Here is a 19,007-nt window from a genome sequence, read left to right as displayed (position 1 = left end):
TTTCCTTAAACTGCTGTTCATGATTCTTAAGAAATATTGCTCTATTCCTTAAAATGCTGTCAAGCCGTTTTAAAATTAGAGTGGTATATTTAACTCATATTATAAACCTTTCAATAAAATGCAAAAAGTGTTCTAAGTACATGATTTCAAATGGATAAAAACTAAAGGCCGGTCTGGACGGGCTAATAAAATTGATCAATTTGATCAGTATTCATTCAGAATACAAATTGGCGGATACCTGTTTTTTTTCTTCCACACTCTTTTGTTCCATAAGGACTCCAAGAAACCAATTTTACCTAATTAGATTGGCAAACAATTGTCCCGTCTGGGTTAGCCTAAAAATCTACGCAGTTCTATTCGACAATAAACGCAAAATAAACGCAAATCGATGTAGCCCGTATAACGGGAATAAACCTACAGAGAATACGTTCATGCCTACACATGTGCAGAAAAGTGTTTAATCTAAATAATATTACAACTTTTCATGCAGTTAAGACAAAATAGGTCATCCATTTTTAAAAACAGAAGTACTATTAAAATGAATAAAGATAGGTAGGTAGGTAAGTACCTACTGTTTATTCTAAATATTTTGACAAAACTATAGTCTACATTTAACAACAATGCGCAGATTTACGTAAGATGTGCTAACTAAACTAATGGAAGCAGAAGTGCTAATAGATACTGTTGTGTTAGCTTTAAAACTACATAGGTACGAATAAAAATAAACAGTCAAAAATATCATGTCAATTTTACCAACAACATACTTACCCATTAAAGTAACGAAAGGTATTATATTTATGAAAAAAAAAAAATTAAAATTTTGGTTGAAATAGACAGCCAGATAAATTTAATAAAAATGTATAATATAACACAACTGATAATTAAAATAGCTTTGTAGCTAATATAGGTAAAATTTTGTATAAAAAAAAAACAATATTAATAAATACTAACTTTAGATTAAATGGCCAAAACTTTTAAAGTTTGCTACCAAATTTAGCAATTTTTGAGGAAATTTAGAATAATCTAAAATAAATCCTTTATTTATAAACTAATTGATTAAAGAGCGTTATGGGTATTTATTAATTTAGTTTAGGTAAGTAGAAATAAACCATTATATAAAATGTCAAAAAAACCTTTACCTGCAATCCCGCTGAACATTTTTCAAGATTAGTTATAATCTGCACTGAACGTAAATATTTGTAATTTTATAAATCACAGGTACCGAGAACTTTTTATTTTTAAACCACTTCTAATTTTGCACTGAACTACGATCGTACGCCTCAGCAGGCGAAGTGTGCTGTTCGAAATACCTCCAAGGTTCAACTAGAGCAACAGCGCAAAACAATTTCATGCGGCTGATACGTGAACCGCGCAGTAGTCCACACGATCTTATTTTTATCAATGACGTCATATAAATATACGTTTCGTTACTGCTTCGTTTATTTTCGCACCAGTTACCAATAGTAGTTATTTTCTACTAATATAGTAGTAATCTTTGTTGGCTGGCAACAATTTGTCTCAGGGGTCCTATTATGGTGTACTTCCGGTAAATAAGAAAATAATTATGCATTCAATAGCCAAGAAAAATGATTTTAAATTTTGTAATTATATCAGTTTGATGACTTTTATCTTGCATAATGTTATTTTTATTTGTTGCTTTTACTCAAATTTTAGTTTGTTTTGAACAAAATAAACCCATCTGCTCTGTTCTAAGAATAGGGCCCCGTTGCCTAGCAACGACTGTCATGACAATGAAAACAAATTAAACGTCAACAAGTTGAAAATCTATACGAATTTCCTTGGAAAAAGAGCAAAAGTTTGATTAATTTGTTTGTATGTGTGTGAAATGTCTAAAGATAACGCGAATCTACGGTTGCTGGGATCGCCGGTGAATTTATCGTACAGGAATAAGAAGAAAGACGACAGAAAAAACATACGCAATAGGCCTAGGTCTGCTCTTCAAAATTCTTGTTTCACACCGGTACGAGTTACATTAAATTTATTCAACAATACATTAATTTCCTTAGTGTTCGATCACAGAAGACAAATATTTTGAAAGATTTTTGACAATGTCACACGATTAGTCACATATGACAACCTGTTTAACAAAAATATTTTTAAGTCTGCTCTAATAAGAGTGGGTATTCCACTAGTCCAATTTCATGTTCCAATGTGTTTCATTCTCTCACTAAGCAAAATGTGAGACAAAAATACACATTGTATTAAAAAAATTAGAGGTAGCATACCACCCTGAGCCTTTACTTGTTTTTTAAGTAAATTTTTTGGTCACTAATGCAGAAAGCTCCAGTGATTTAATTTATGTGTGTCATTGTATATCTGTCTGTGCCATAACAGCTCCCAAACACATTAACATATTTAAGATAATACTGAAAAGGTTCTTCAATTGATCATACTTCTTAAGGTAGCATTCGGATCCCAGCAGTCATGCGCGGATCCAGGGGGGGGGGTCATGGGGGTCATGACCCCCTCCTGGAGCCTAAGTTGGCCATACAAATAGACCACGTGACCCCCTCCTGGGGCCCCGGGCCTTTACCACGTGACCCCCCCCTGGGCACGAAGCTGGATCCGCGCTTGCCAGCAGTCGCGACCCGGCAGCCGCTGCCCAGCGGCCGCGACCGGGTCGCGCCGCACCGCTTTGTAGGGATTTATATGCGATAGTTTCCGACGCAAGCGACCGAGTGGAAACCAAGCCCGCGTTTACCTATACCTATCTCTACCGCACTGGTTCATTTTTTCATTTCGATTATCTTATCCTGAAAATCTGTGTATGTTACAAATTGTTTACTAAAGCTGCAATATTTGGTACAGTGCTCTAAAAGTTTGGAATTTATTAAATTTAAAACTCTGATATATTCCATTATAAAATAAATGATGCATTAAATTTTATTGCAATACAGTTGTCTATTGTGTGAATTGATATTTTTTGGTATAGGTACTATAAAAAAACTACTACTACTATAGGTACTATACTATAGGTATATACTGGTATAGGTACTATTGTCTATTATTAATATTTTTTGCTCTTTTTGTTTTAGGATTTCCAAGAAAGCTACAAGCGGCCATTCTCTGCAGATGCTAAAGAGAGAGCACCGTCTACCAGAACTTTTTTGAAAACTTTCAGTGCAGAGCTTCTTGAGTCATATAACAGTGAGAAATTCATATTTTAAAGCTATTTAATATAATGTAACTAATAAGTCTAACTTAAATCTAATTCGGTAGTTTTTAGGGTTCCATAGTCAACTAGGAACCCTTATAGTTTCGCCATGTCTGTCTGTCCGTCCGCGGACAATCTCAGTGACCGTTAGCATTAGAAAGCTGAAATTTGGTACCAATATGTATATCAATCACGCCATTCACGCCGACAAAGTGGTAAAATAAAAAATGGAAAAAAATGTATTTTTAGGGTACCCCCCCTATACGTAAAGTGGGGAGTGATTTTTTTTTCATTTCTACCCTAACGTGTGATATTGTTGGATAGGTATTTAAAAATGAATAGGGGTTTTCTAAAACAGTTTTTTCAAAATGTTCATATTTTCGGAAATAATTGCTCCTAAAGTTAAAAAAAATGTGTCCCCCCCCCCTCTAACTTTTGAACTATAAGTTTAAAAAATATGAAAAAAATCACAAAAGTAGAACTTTATAAAGACTTTCTAGGAAACTTGTTTTGAACTTGATAGGTTGAATAGTTTTTGAGAAAAATACGGGAAACTACGGAACCCTACACTGAGCGTGGCCCGACACGCTCTTGGCCGGTTTATATACACCCTGTTTTTATTGAATTCCGGTAACTTTAAGGGAAGCTTCTTTAGATCAAATACAATTAATTTCTCTAAGAAACTAGCGCCTTAACTCTTACGGTTATCGAGTTATTAAAAAATAAAGATAATTACTGAACACGTGTGTGACAGCCTTTACCAATTCCTAATGTTATTTGTTTTGACATGGTCCGTCAATCACCTGACACTAACTTGAATGTTATTCTTAAGGGTCTCTCACACTAATAAATTCATTTAATATGTATGAATATGATGAAAAAAATTTTTTTGCGAATTTACCTAAAAGTGATATTATACAGGGTGGTTCCTGATAATGAACCTAGCTACGTGTCGAATTTAAAGGAAAACAAAAAAAAACACGGTGTATAAGACTCTTACATTAATTTAACAACTTCCTTGATTGAAATCACTTGCTTACACATTTTGGGCAATATTAAAAATACAAGCCAATTCAAGTCCAGTTCTTCATTTATAAATATTTATTTGACAGTATGATTATTTGCAGTCTCAGCTACCACTATCAAAGTCCTACCACCTACAGCGCACTTACTTGGAGACACCAAAATAAATAACAAGCAATATGCTAGAAAAGATAAAGACTTATGCAGCAATGCCTCAGACTATGGCTCTGAGGACACTTTCATTAGCCTAGGAACAAAAATCAAAGCTAAAGCACAACTAAGCCCTAACCCTAAGCCTAAAAACAACAATCAGAAGTTTCTCAAATATCGTAACATAGCCAGAAAGGGCCGTAGAGTCATGGATGCTCCTGTAAATGAAGATAAAACAAATGAATATGGTTTAGAAGTAAAAATCATTGAGAAAAGACCACCATCACCAACAAAAAGTAGAGATGGCAACACTAGGTGTTTGTCACCTTCGTTTAAAACTAGGGCTTACGAATCATACTTTGTTCCATTAGAGCCTGATGAGCACAACCCTTTAGCAGGTAGGGTTTCATTTGGAGAAAAGCAAGACGTGGAAAACGCCATTGATGTATATTCTAGACGTCTCATGCAAACTAAGCAACAACTGTCTTTAGTTGAAGAGGAGTCTACGCAAGATTTAGACAGTGTCCCATCTAATAACCTTCTAAGTTTGTCTCCAGAAAATTCTTTGGGAGAGCTTAAAAATAAAGACGCCGATGATACTGAAGGTGATCTGACTGGCAGACATACTTATGATGATGATCAAAAAGAAGAATATCCTAAAGCTTCAGATTATATAGCTGAAGCTCGGACTTACAATAGCTTCTATGATGATTTTCGTTCATGCTCAGTTGACGATCATAAGTCCAAAATGTCTAGCACCATAGCTCATACTGATTCCTCATCAAAAGATTCAGGTTACCCAAGCAGCGCAAATGATGACAAATGCTACAAGCAAGGATACTCCTTACCAACCACTTCGATTTTAAGAAAATCAAACTCAGATAATAAAATTCCTGACCAACCTAAAAGTTTAGATAGCATTTCTACGGCGAGCAACGAGAAATGTCCCAAGGTATGGGCTGAACCTTTGAATCACAGCAGACTGTTGTACAAAGATTTCTTCCTAAAGAAAGAAGGGCATATAGCTGTGCCTCCCAGTAATTCTCCAATCCGTCCAATGAAACACGATACTTTCCCAATTCCCGGAAGTAGTGATACTAAAGAAACTATAAAAACAGAAAAAAAGGAAAATCTGGAATATCCTACCTACCTTCTCAACAGTAGCACAAAAGCGTACACGTCCAAAGTTATTGAAGATTACAAGAAGGAATTAGAAGCTATTAACAACTTACATGAACTTACTATTAAAGATATGCAAACTGATGCAATTTCTCCAACACCTCTGAATATAGACAAAATGTTTGAGCAACATTCATATTCTCCTGAAGAAAAGGAGCCTAAATCTAATGTGAAAGATGATGAAATTAGTAATAGTAATAATCTAGATGTTAGAAAGAAGAACGTATCTAAACTAACAACTAAAGAACTGATTCAGAATTACTTAAAGGTAAAAGGCGGAAATACAAAAGAATTTGCTAAAAATCTTAAGAAATTTGAGAATATTGAAGCAAAGTACAACTGGAATAATAAATCTACAATAGAGAAACGCAGTGCACCAGTTACAAGAAATTTAACTCAAAGGAACATGTTCACTATTAAGGCCCCAATGAGTGCCAGAATTGAAGGAGTCAATAACGATAAAGACATTGATTCTTGGATGTCTCTTTCTGCGCCTTCCCCTAGAGTTCTTCAATTAGAAGATGTGGACACACCTCCGGTATCAGAAGATAAAACTGAAAATGAAATTACACCAACTGAGGCGGTTCAAATTCAAGAAATTAAAGAACCTGAAGAGACTGCTCCTGTTACTCAAGAACCTGTGAAACCTAAAGAGTTGACTTCAAATTCGACTGTTTTAGATATTTATTCGATGTTGAAAGACATTGAGAGTTTCGGAGAGAATCCAGTGACGTCTGTTACTAGCGCTAATGTTGCAGAAACTCCACAGAAAGAAGTCAAGGAGGAAAAAGAAGTTACTCCTAAGGATAATTTTATGTAAGTGCTCATAAATCTAAAAGGCTGTTGATAAACTTGTACAGATATATATTAGATTACACTAATTTGAATAATGTTGCAGGGAAATCTTCGAATTCTTAGAGAAAGTGGAACAGAGCGCTAATGATGCTCTTTCAGTAGTTACCAGCTCTACTCCTCAGACTATTCCCAAGTAAGTGCCTTATTTCTTGTTGTAAGCTAATTCCTAAATCATAACATAACATTCCTAGGTATATCGTGAAACGAAATTATGGTCTCCTTTCTTGAGTTAGGGCCGGTTGCATCAAGCACGGTTAACATCAACAGAAGTTAATGGAAATTTCCATAAAAAAAAATACGAATGCAAATTGCATTTAGTGCAACCGACCCTTTATTAATTGCTCTAACATTTGAGGCAAATTAAAGAGCATACCTAGGTTTAATGTGATTGCTGAGTAAACAGAGATCCTTTGCGATCAGCCGCCGATATGTAAATAGGTACAAAATGTTTACCAAAATGTATTTTATTTCTTTTCCTAAACATTTTTAAACTGCGGTCACATCTACTGACCGCGTTGCATGCATGGAAATGAAATTATTTTTTTATTCGTAACATAAAGTCAGGACAGGATATATGTTACTTATTTTATACTTGTTACAATTTGTATATTTTTATTGAATTGGCTAATTTATATAATATTACATTAGCGGTAAATTGAAAAAAATCTTGATAATTATAAAAAATATTTTCTTCGAGCCACGACTTTAGTCTATTTTTAAAAATTTGGGCGGATGCCGCATTTCTCACAGTGCCTGGCAATCGATTGCACACGGAAGGCCCTATGTAATATACGGATCTTTCCGCCGTCGCAAGTTTGTTCGAGATTGAACTTAGCCTATCCTCATACTTATTACTACGTAAGCTGTTTCTCATGGCGCCGCTTATAACTTGTTTGATTGTTTTAGATTGGAGGCCCTACTAAAGTTGCCACACACAGAAATTGCCCAAAGACTAGTAACAGCGTCCTTGCAATTAGAGGAGCGTTCCTGCTGCATTGCTTTGTTGCAAGAAAGTTTGGCAAACCATAAAGAACAGGTAATTTCTAAATTTTTGTCTTACTTGGTTTTAGTGGACTCATGTAGAATGTAGAAATAGTTCAAAGACTGCTTCCTTGTACAATAATTAGAAGAGCGTTCCTGCTGCATTGCTTTAATTGCTGCAAGAGAGTTTGGCTAGTTACAAATCACAAAGAACAGGTAATTTATATATTTTTGTCTGGATTGATAATATCTGGTTCTTGTAGAAATCTACCAAAGACTAGTAACTGCTTCCTTAACATGGAGCGTTTCTCCTGCAAAGGTCTGCTGCAAGAGAGCTTGGCCAATCACAATAAGGGTTCCTTTTGTACCTTTTTGGTACGGAACCCTAAAAACAGGTAAATCTTCTAGAACCTTGTTTTGCTTGGGTTTTTTATTACTAAAAAATGAATCACCATGTGTTATACCTATTTTATAGAGTCTGTTCGGAAGGAGAAGAGTCCTGGAATGTATTGGGCCCCATACATTTCAAGACTCTTCTCTTTCCAAACATACTCTACAATATGAAACCTCTATGGCTTGTAACGAAAATATTATGTTATGTCATACTTGTCAAATGTCATTCAATTAAAACATTGTAAACAATTTGTAAAGATTAGATTAGATTAGATATATTTATTTCACAACATAAGATTACAGTAAAAATTACATTTGTGTCAATTTATAAGAACCTATATGTGATCGTCAGAAAAAAATTGTATCAATATAATTAAAATAAGTTTAATTTACATAATATCAAATGATCACCAAATAATCAATAAAAATATACAAGATAATATCAGAATAACAATAAGATAATGAGAATAATCAAATAGTTATGTCAAAACTTCACTTAATGAATACAGTGGGTTATAAAGTAAAAAGTTTCTTAATCGACGCTTCAATGTTTCATCCGATGTCTCTAACCTTAATCCTGCTGGTAATAATAATCGCAATGAGTCGGACCAGTGCCCGATTGATATTCCGAAAAAAAAACGGATTTTCGGTACGCCGACAACGAATAACGATTGGAAGAAATTCTTCCGATTAATCTCATTACGCATAGGCATAATATTCGTTCGTAAACGAAGTCACTAAGCAGAAAATTGATAGGCATATTCAATTTTCGTCGAATCGTTGTCGGCGAATCAATAATCGGCTAAAAAATGGTCGGGCAATCATTAGGTAGCCGTCGGACCGATGACACGCGCGGTTCTCTGTTGCAAGTGCCATGCTTGCCATGCGACGACGTGGAACCGTTGTTAGTCGACCTGTAGTTCTAATACTTCTACCCCCTTACGGCCTAGCCACGACAATGGTCTAAGGCGGCGAGCGGGGCGGCTGGACTGCGCGGGAAACGCGCGCGGGCGCTAGCCATGCCACGTACTTTTTAGTAGCGGCGGCAGGGCCTAGGAGCGGCCAGAACGTTTTCATATTTAAAAACATGTTTTTTACTGTCGAATATGACTCTTAAAGTGCATAGACTGCTTTAATTAGTCAATTACGTCTTGTACGAGAGAATATGTGTGATGACTAAGTACATGGAATTTATTTTATGGCTAGTTAAATGATACTTAATATAAATAAACACTTAGAAAAAAATTAAGAGTAAATACGAATAAATACTATACAAAAACATGTTTGAAAACATTATTACATACTACATACGCGAAAGTACAATTCAATTTTCATTAAATAAAGGTTTCGGGTTCAAGACGCTCATAATAAAAACAAAATATTTTGTTTCGCGCGGAATCGCTAGCCCCATCTAGCCGCCTAGGCCGGTCGCGCCGCTGTAATGTCGTGGCGGTGCGGGCGCGGCGCGCTACAGTTGTTCTCGTCGCGCGCCGCCCCGCGCGCCGCTCCCGCGGGTAGGCCCGTGAAACCCGCGCGCGTTTTCGAACAGCGGCGCGAGTCGTGGCATGCCTCGCGCGCGCTGCGTTTTTGTTTTTGTGACTTACCGCTTGCCGCTGCCGCAAAACGCCTTAGACCATTGTTGTGGCTAGGCCGTTATTCATAAACGTTCTTTAAAGTTCTCAAGCCGATAAAGTTCGTTTGTCCCTTTCCGACGTATGGGTGTGATAGAAAGGGACAAACGAAGTTTATCGGCTTGATAACTTTAGTGAACGTTTATGAATGGCAGTCTATACACTGTGATTACACATTTTACTTTGACAGTAACTCTCTATAATACTCTATCCTCTTTGATTATAGTGACCGTCCGAAGATTCGGTTTCGGCCAGTTTCGGCCAAAAAATCTTGTTTCGGCCAAAAAACGGTCGAATCTTTCGGCCGGGCTAAACTTACAATATTGTACTTTTGGGATGCGTTGGGATCACTTTTCCAGGATTTTAAAAATTCCTGGTGCCGTAGCCGAATGGCATTTCTGCGACGCGAACCAAACGAAAACGAAACGCCGCGAGAGGTACCTAGTCTGGCTCTGTCGCGCAAATACGCAAGAGCGATAGAGATATCTACGAGCGTTTCGTTTCGTGAGAGTTTGTGCCATTCGGCTACGTAGGTACCCTGATAAGGTGATAAGAGTTCAAAAGTAACAAATAGTGAACTCAAAAAAAAATGACATAATAACATAAAAAAATACTTACAACATTATGAGTATGGTCTAGTTACTAGTTAGGATGATTTATACTCATTTTTATAAATTTTTTCAGCGATTTTAACAAATCTTCTAAAGATATTTTAAGTGGGTTACTCACGTATTAAGTTTAGTTTAAATATGTCTGAGTCTCACGGGAGTTTTATAGTTAAAAGCTTCTAAACTAAAGTTTCGGTTTCGGCCGAAACTAGAGCCAAGGCCGATTCATTGACAGAATGACTACACAAAATCATGTTTTGTAACGCCTAGCTGAATCGAGCCGTACTTTCGGAGACTTTGCACTTAATACATGTTTTTTATTTCAGATGATTAACAAAGTAAGCAATTTGGAGAAGCAATCGATCCGTAACATCAGCAGAGTGAAGGCGGAATGCGAGGAAGCGATCAAGAGACACCAGGCTTTCATAGACCAAGTGAGTTCAGAGGCTTTGGCGTAAGTCAATTATTTATTATCTTCACATATTTTTTAAATACTTCGTCGATGGACATACGCCCCGCTTAATGGTAAGCAGTTTATTTTGCCTATCGACGCTTAATACTCCCGAGTCGTACATTCAGTTTTCTGCAAGGTGGTATTACTTCCCCAGTTGGGCTCCGCTTTAAAGGAATGCCATCCGCTGTGTAGGGGTACCAGAGAAGCGAGATGACATTCACAATGCCCATACCTCTTTTGGACGTAGTTTAACGGCCCGGCCCCGACATTGGTCTAAGCGCGACAGCGGTGAGCGGCAGCCATACGTGCGAATGAAAAGTCCTATCGCCGTGTCTCGCTCAAATATGGCAGCTGCTCACCGCTGTCGCGCTTAGACCAATATCGTGGTTGAGCCGTAAGGGTCTCCCATGCAAACATATAGACGCGGAATCGATTTTCGTCGACCAAACATCGCTCGTTAATATGAACATGCGTACGGATGTGTTCAGTGACGACGACGCAGAATCGGATTCCGCGTCGATAGGTTTGGGGTAAAACATAGAAAATACTCGGGACCGATGTCAGATATAACAGTGTCAGCTTTACCACACCTCGGACACTGGCGATCAAATATATGAAAGAGGCGCGTTCCTAGCAAACAGTCTAAGCTCGTGTAGGTGAACGCGTACTATACTTGTGTTAGTGCAATATGACAGGTCGACTGTTCGTGTTTTTGACAGGCGGTAACTGTGAGGTAACCGAGAGGGGGTGGGAGGCACATCCAGCGGGGAGCGGGAGTGGCCATACTGTACGATAGTACTCTTTATTATACTGTGGCTTTACTATACGTTTTACTTTCTGTTTGCAGCTGATTAACGACAAGAAGACCCTCAACCACCGAATCGAGCAGTTAGTTGACGAACGGCGCTCGCTCGAAGAACGTTGGAAACGATCCGCTCAAGCTTTAGAAGATCGCTACAAGCTAGAACTGAGGAATCAGCATGACAAAATGGCCGCGGCTCAACAGGTGACCGAACTTTAATCAGAGTTATTGTTAACTCGCTAGACTAAGTAGTCCGACTACCTCTATGTAATTAGATAGAAGATTGTACCATACATGTAATCGAGCAATTACCTATACCTTCTCGAAGAGCTCTAGAAATTCTCAGCTCAAAGTCTAGAAGATTGCTACAAGCTAGAACTGGGGAACCATCACGACAAATGGCCGCTGCGCAACAGGTCATATCTTGGTGCAATCCTGACGGCTTAGCACAACTTGCGTTTCCACTTTCCATACATCAAGCGCGACTTCATGTATGGACTAGCGGGTGACAGCGCAAGTTGTGCTAGATCGACTGGGTGGTACTCAGCTCACCTCTAGATGCGAGCTACTGAGGCCAAGAGCTTAATCTTAAAATGTACCTAGTGCTTTAGTTAAATCCAAGAAATTAGTCATATCGTAGTGCAGATAAGAAAAGCTGTTCAGGAATCGATTAATTGTTAAATCACGCTTCAAGCCCTGTAGGTTAACCTTATAATGTCACCGGAAACTGGAAGGAAATCAACATGGTTTCAATACGACGGCGATATTTATTCTTTTGGTTTTGTAATATTTTAACATTTATTTTACAGGTGGCAAGGCAACGCTGGGTCAGGCAAAAGGCAGAGAAAATTAAGGTAATTAGTAAATAAATCCTTTACTTTAATGGTAATGACAACCTTAGAACTAACGATATTTTTAAATTTCAGGAATTAACAGTAAAAGGCCTAGAAGGAGAACTCCGTGAGATGGCCGAACGTCAACAGAAAGAGATAGCAGATCTAAAAATGCACCACGCAGAACAGTTAGGACGCGCGCAAGCCAAACATTGTCAAGAGTTAGAGGCACTACGAAGAGACCTTGAGGCAGAAAAAGAAGCTGCCTTGGTGAAGGAACGTCAACTAGCCAGCTCCAGGTATTTCTATCTCTATCTTATGTTTCTGTATAGAAAGAGATAGCAGATCTAAAAATGCACCACGCAGAACAGTTAGGACGCGCGCAAGCCAAATATTGTCAAGAGTTAGAGGCACTACGAAGAGACCTTGAGGCAGAAAAAGAAGCTGCTTTGGTGAAGGAACGTCAACTAGCCAGCTCCAGGTATATCTTATGTTAGTAGATAGAGAGAGATAGCAGATCTAAAAATGCACCCCGCAGAACAGTTAGGTCGCGCACAAGCCGAGCATTGTCAAGAGTTATAGACACTACGAAACTTTTTGGTAAAGGAACGTCAGCTCCAAATACTTTTGTCTCTATTTTATGCCAGGCTTTATTGGTTTAGAAAAGGATAGCGGATATAAATGTCCAAGCAGAACAGTTAAGTTTACCTGCATTAGCTCAGATCCACAGAGACCGAGGCATGTCGCGGGGCATATTGCTCGCGCGGCAAGCGTTCAGTAACACTGAATCACGTCTACACTGAATCATTGCAGCACGCACGTTTTTTACGGGGTGCTCGGCCGATGCACGTCTAACGGCCAGTTGCATCAACCAAATTTGACAGACACATCGTCATGCAGCAGACGTCTATGGAACTCCCCATACAATAAAATTGAACGAACGCTTTAACGGTGACAGACGATTTGATGCAACCGGCCCTAAATTGAGCATTTGCTTCGCGAGCACACTGCCTCACCCCGTGGATCATACCATTCCATACAATAAAATGCGACCGCCTAAGAACGCGCATACACTACACCACACATAGATGGCACAACAAAAAAAAATGTCTTGTAGCCTACGATTGTACTTGTAGATGGCGTTAAGTGTCACTTTTGACATAGATTTATGGCTAGAAAGTGACACTTAAGGCGAGATGATCTGTCAAACTAACCAAACCAAGGGGGTGAGGTGCGCGGCGTCCGGGCAGCCCCGCCCGCGCGGCTCTGTTCGCTTGTCGCACACGGGAACTCAAATTCGCGCGGCAGCATGACACAGACGGATCGCAGTATAATGATCGCCGTATTTTAACTGGGCTTTCTTAGTTGTTTCATAAAATAGGAGGCAAATGAGCAGCTGTATCGCCTGATAGTAAAGGATCACCGCCTTATTTTTTTTTATTAGGTTTCATCATTTGTGTAAGTAATACGAATGATTTATAGTTACAGTATGTTTGGTCAGCGTTGTCGTTGCTTTTAAGGACGTCGGAAGCTACAATCAATTTTATCGATGTTTTTGGATTCTCCAACTGCCATCGTCGAAACTTCTTATTAATCGCACTTAGCTACAAATCGACAGGGTGAAATGAAAAGGGCCATTCAGACTTTGCATAGCGACTTTTGATGTCATTATGAGCAACTTTTATTAAGGGTCCAATGCTGAAACCACGAAGATAAAATTGGATTTCCATAGAAATGAGCTGTATCATAACAGTCCAAATGTATACAATAGATTTTTTGCGTTTTCATCATTAGTCCCATAATAAATAGGAGCATAATTTGAAAATTACGAGTTACAATTATTTACCTGCAAAGATAGTAGAGAATTTTATGGAAATATACCTACTTCTCCTAAACACCATAACCGTAGCTTTTACGGTTTTCTTGAATATATAAAAAAAACTGAAAATGGGGACATAAAAATGGGGAGGCGGGAGGAGGGGAAAGATTAACATCTCGGCATAAAACATGCCGAGATGTTAATACTTTATGTAGAAGTTTTTTCTTATAAACCTATTGTTAACAGAACACAGTAACCATCAGCTTCTTTGACCATAGACTTTATGTAAAAAGATATTATGTCATGTCACTGTTGTTTAAAAAGACACATAAAATTTGTCAGTCGTGAATAAATAACGCTTTCTCTTTTTCATATTGAAAGCCTTTAAGCTGTATATATGCCAAAGTTTCGAATTTTATTCTTGTTGTTTATGAACCTACAACTTCAAACAAGATGAAGTCACTCAGCCAGTCACTGATGAAATCTGTGCTATTTATATTAAGATATGAATAAAATCTAAAGTATGAAAACTATGCAATTGAAACTTTGTCTATATAATAAAGTTGCTATTGATATCATATCCTGACAATTATATTTATCTGGTTTAAACCAGACCCAAAATTCGAGGATTCAGAAGAACGACAAAATGCTTCAAGAAAACAGCTTTTCTCTTCGCTTGACTCGTGTTGGCGGGGGCACTACCGCCACTACCGTACCTCCAAATGGAATACAACCCAGCACAGAATAAATTATCAATACCATTCTATGCTTTATCAATGTATATGATTATGGACTTTCATCAAAATTTATTGAAAAGTTAAAATACTGAAATCTTTTAACTATTGTGGAAAAATGGCGATAGTTGTCAAACAAAATTTTTTTCAGGCTGGCCACATGTTTGGCATAGACACAGAAAAAATATAGACGGAGGGTAGCACGATCTAATCAACCTTATATCAAATTTTGAAAGACAGAAATACCTACCGTACCTGATCTTCAATCAGTACTGTACCTACCGCCGCCTTTTTTTCGAACAATTCAATATTTTTATGAAAATTTTGCGTAAGTTTGTTCACTAGCTGGACATCAGTTATATATTTTCTAAGTGGAAAAGTTGTGCTGTAATGACGTCACAGACCCGTCATCTAGGGGTTTCTAAAATCTATGATGTTTAGATATCGTAAATGTCACTTGATAACATCATATGAAAATGAAATACTTACGTGTATATATAAATTATCATTTTCTTACCTTTTCACGGGCTTTGATTAGAATTTTCTTTATTTATTTGTTTTCTAGCACGCAATTATTTTTTCTGCCTCCTCAAAGCTTTGTTCCCCATTGTTTCAATGACACGTGACCACGCGGAGAAAACTGACACAGGTCCATCCTCTGAAAGCGCCGCCGCGCGACTGAAGAGGCCATAAGTGCCATCGAAAATGTTTTCAATTTCAAAACAATTTACAAAATTTTTTTTTTTTTTGCAAAAACAGGATTAGTAACAGGTCTTAAAATTGGGTTCATAGTTGTTCCATCTTTCCTTTGCGGATTTGGTAGTATTTGGTAAATATTATATTATTTTAATGACGCTACCGGCACAAACTCATCAGATTCGTCTAGATAATCTTATTACCTATATATTGAAGTAAAAAACAAGTCAAAAAAGTTCTTATCATAGCCATGGGAACGATTTATTGTTAAGAGAAGAGGTAACTTTGGAGTCATTTTCTATCGAGCGAAGTTGTAACATTCATGTTGTTCAACTCCATAACATACTCACCAGATCCTGAAATTTAACATATATCGTTTTCAGATTTTTCCATTGCGTTTTCATATGTTTTTAACGGCTTCAAAAAACGAGTGCGCGCAGCAACTACGGAAATATATCGCCTTAACGCCAATCTACAAGTAATCGATGGCAACAAGGCATTTTTTGTGGCGCCATCGTGTGGTGTCACTATGCGCGGTGCATGCATGGTGTGTATGCGCGTTCTTAGGCGGTCGCATTTTAATGTATGGGACGGTATGATCTTATTATATTTAATCTATGACAATACCTACTCGCATTTGCTTTCTTGAGCAGTCACTTAAGTACCTAGCAGTAAGCCATTTGGTGGTCTTGCGACAGACACGTCATGACCTACCAAGTAAATTTTTATTACTTTAATTTCCAGACTTGAGAAGCAGATCCTGGAACTAGAGCTGTCGTACCAGGAGCAAAGGAGGCGGTTGGTGGCGGAAATGCGCGCCGAGAACGAGCGCGTCGCTTGCGGCCTGAGCGAGAGGGAGAAACAGCAGAAAGAGTGCTTCGGTGAGTTAAAATATACTTTGTAACCCGACGCAAAAACGAAGGGGTGTTATAAGTTTGACGGGTCTGTCTGTCTGTCCGTCTGTCTATCTGTCTGTCTGTCTTTCTGTCTGTCTGTCTGTCTGTCTGTCTGTCTGTCTGTCTGTTTGTCTGTCTGTCTGTGTGTGTCTGTCTGTGGCATCGTAGCTCCCGAACGGATGAACTGATTTTGATTCAGTTTTTTTTTGTCTGAAAGCTTTTTTTTTTTAATTGAATAATAAAAGAAAATTTACACTTTCTTACACAAGACCCATCGTTGGCAAAACCTTGAAGAGGTTTGTATGCCGATTAGTAGAGCGGCGAGAGGGTCTCGGGAAAAGTTGATGTGACTGGAGAGTATACTGCTGACAAGTGGTATCGTTGTGATCGGTACACTTTACTGAGTACGAAATAATGACTTGTCACTTTCTCAGACTGTGGGGGGGTTAACTATGACGTCACAAAGATCGCGGTCCCGGGTTTCAATTTTTTGCCAATTTGTCTAGAACCCCTTATCCAATTTTGAAAAATGAGGTGTCGATTGAAAGCGTATAACATGCTGATTAAGATTTATTTTATGTGAAGAGTATAGTTTTGTTAGTTATTTTTTAATTAATAATAATGCAAAAAATACTTTTTTTTTACTCTTTTTTTGATTTTTGTGACTCAAAAAGGCAATGAAAACGGCCACTTAGCTAAAAAATATGTTATATAAATCATTTAACTACATTATTAAGCTATCTGTTGCTTTTTGAATTTCTACGATCGGATAATAAATGAGCAAACTACAACCACATACCTGTAGGCGGGGAGTACCGCTTGACACGCGTTCCCATACATTCGGCGTCTACCAAATTACACCTCGCGCAAAATTCGTTTCAAGCAGATATACCTCTAATCTTATTCATCGTAACCTATCAATATTGATATCATTTGAAAGCACAATTAAAGTACTTTAAAAAACAATGTCAATAATTTTTTTTAAATCAATAATCTCCAGTCTGTGGTGGTTACAAAGGAAAAAAGTGGGTATGCAATTTGACTGGTTTCCTAGGTTTGATACCCTAGACGAGTTTAAAAGGGGAGGTAAAGGTGACATATGGGTTTTTCTCTGGCCTAAAAGCTATACAGAGGGTCAGGGGAGAAAAAACTAGGGTTTAAGTTTAGTTTTAAGTTATTTTTTCCTTTATTTGTTGATTTTATTGTGTTAAATTTTTTTGTAATTTTATCAAGGATACACGTTGGTTTCTTCTGCTAAAAGTTGCCTTTTTTATGAGAAATGTTATGAATTTTATGGCTTTTTCCGATAGAGACTAAAATTAACTTTCAAATAAGGCCACATAGTCATACTTTTACTTATATAATATTAAGGGTATGACTATGTATCAGTAGGCCACATAGTCATACTTTTACTTATATAATATTAAGGGTATGACTATGTATCAGTATGACTATGTGGCCTTATTTGAAAGTTAATTTTAGTCTCTATCGGAAAATGCCATGAAATTCATAACATTTCTCATAAAAAAGGGAATTTTCAGCAAAAGAAACCAATGTGTATCCTTGATAAAATTACAAAAAAATTAAACACAATAAAATCAACAAATAAAAGAAAAAATAACTTAAAACTAAACTTAAACCCTAGTTTTTTTCTCCCTGACCCTCTGTATAGCTTTTAGGCCAGAGAACAACCCATATGTCACCTTTACCTCCCCTTTTAAACTCGTCTAGGGTATCAAACCTAGGAAACCAGTCAAATTGCATACCCACTTTTTTCCTTTGTAACCACCACAGACTGGCGATTATTGATTTTATGAAAATGATTGACATTGTTTCTTAAAGTACTTTAATTGTACTTTCAAATGATACCAATATTGATAGGTTACGATGAATAAGATTAGAGGTATATCTGCTTGAAACGAATTTTGCGCGAGGTGTAATTTGGTAGACGCCGAATGTATGGGAACGCGTGTCAAGCGGTACTCCCCGCCTACAGGTATGTGGTTGTAGTTTGCTTATTTATTATCCGATCGTAGAAATTTAAAAAGCAACAGATAGCTTAATAATGTAGTTAAATGATTTATATAACATATTTTTTAGCTAAGTGGCCGTTTTCATTGCCTTTTTGAGTCACAAAAATCAAAAAAGAGAGTAAAAAAAAAGTATTTTTTGCATTATTATTAATTAAAAAATAACTAACAAAACTATACTCTTCACATATAATAAATCTTAATCAGCATGTTATAAGCCTTCAATCGACACCTCATTTTTCAAAATTGGATAAGGGGTTCTAGACAAATTGGCAAAAAATTGAAACCCGGGACCGCGATCTTTGTGACGTCATAGTTAACCCCCCCACAGTCTGAGAAAGTGACAAGTCATTATTTCGTACTCAGTAAAGTCTACCGATCACAACGATACCACTTGTCAGCAGTATACTCTCCAGTCACATCAACTTCAAAACTAGACGACTTTTTTCAATTCCGCCGCCTTACTAGATGGGGAGTTCAGTATATTACTTAACTATATCTATACCTAAGTTTTGAATACTAGTTAGGATTCTTAGTACATATAGCTTAAGTCGTTAGATTGTAACAAATGCATTTTAATACATTTTTTAATATTTATTAGTCTTACGTCCTCTGGCATCTCATTAAGTATTTTTGGTAGAATATATGTATACAACCTAGTGCCGTATACGTTATTATATTTGGGTATACAATATTTGTTTTGTCTCTGCAAAGTTCTTAATTTTATACATCTATTTTTTATTAGACT

At 37.3% G+C, this 19,007-nt stretch overlaps 2 protein-coding genes across 50 annotated transcripts in view; one reads left to right on the top strand and one right to left on the bottom strand.

Annotated features, from left to right (window-relative positions):
- Positions 1-1,351, bottom strand: part of LOC125230033 (perilipin-4-like) — a 47,181-nt gene extending 45,830 nt beyond the window's left edge. For 24 of the 49 annotated variants that reach the window (XM_048134965.1, XM_048134969.1, XM_048134981.1 and 21 more), the window contains exon 1: positions 1,140-1,350. In XM_048134965.1, coding sequence (XP_047990922.1) covers positions 1,140-1,158 — 19 coding nt within the window. In that variant the 5' untranslated portion in view covers positions 1,159-1,350. Of the gene's footprint in view, positions 1-1,139 lie in introns of all 49 variants that reach the window. The other 25 variants (XM_048134967.1, XM_048134986.1, XM_048135010.1 and 22 more) reach the window with 6 other exon arrangements.
- Positions 1,352-1,846: 495 nt separating this feature from the next.
- The window catches only part of LOC125230032 (centrosomal protein of 131 kDa-like), a 44,535-nt gene continuing 27,374 nt past the window's right edge, over positions 1,847-19,007 (top strand). Inside the window, exons 1-10 of the mRNA XM_048134964.1 lie at positions 1,847-1,981; positions 3,057-3,168; positions 4,303-6,343; positions 6,426-6,515; positions 7,289-7,418; positions 10,322-10,429; positions 11,297-11,455; positions 12,061-12,105; positions 12,178-12,383; positions 16,078-16,214. Coding sequence (XP_047990921.1) covers positions 1,847-1,981; positions 3,057-3,168; positions 4,303-6,343; positions 6,426-6,515; positions 7,289-7,418; positions 10,322-10,429; positions 11,297-11,455; positions 12,061-12,105; positions 12,178-12,383; positions 16,078-16,214 — 3,163 coding nt within the window. The remainder of the gene's footprint in view (positions 1,982-3,056; positions 3,169-4,302; positions 6,344-6,425; positions 6,516-7,288; positions 7,419-10,321; positions 10,430-11,296; positions 11,456-12,060; positions 12,106-12,177; positions 12,384-16,077; positions 16,215-19,007) is intronic.

Source organism: Leguminivora glycinivorella, chromosome 10 (assembly GCF_023078275.1).
Source record: "Leguminivora glycinivorella isolate SPB_JAAS2020 chromosome 10, LegGlyc_1.1, whole genome shotgun sequence".
Taxonomy (NCBI): Eukaryota; Metazoa; Arthropoda; class Insecta; order Lepidoptera; family Tortricidae; genus Leguminivora; species Leguminivora glycinivorella.
Note: the sequence above shows the minus strand (reverse complement) of the source record. Positions and strands in the feature narration are given on the sequence as shown.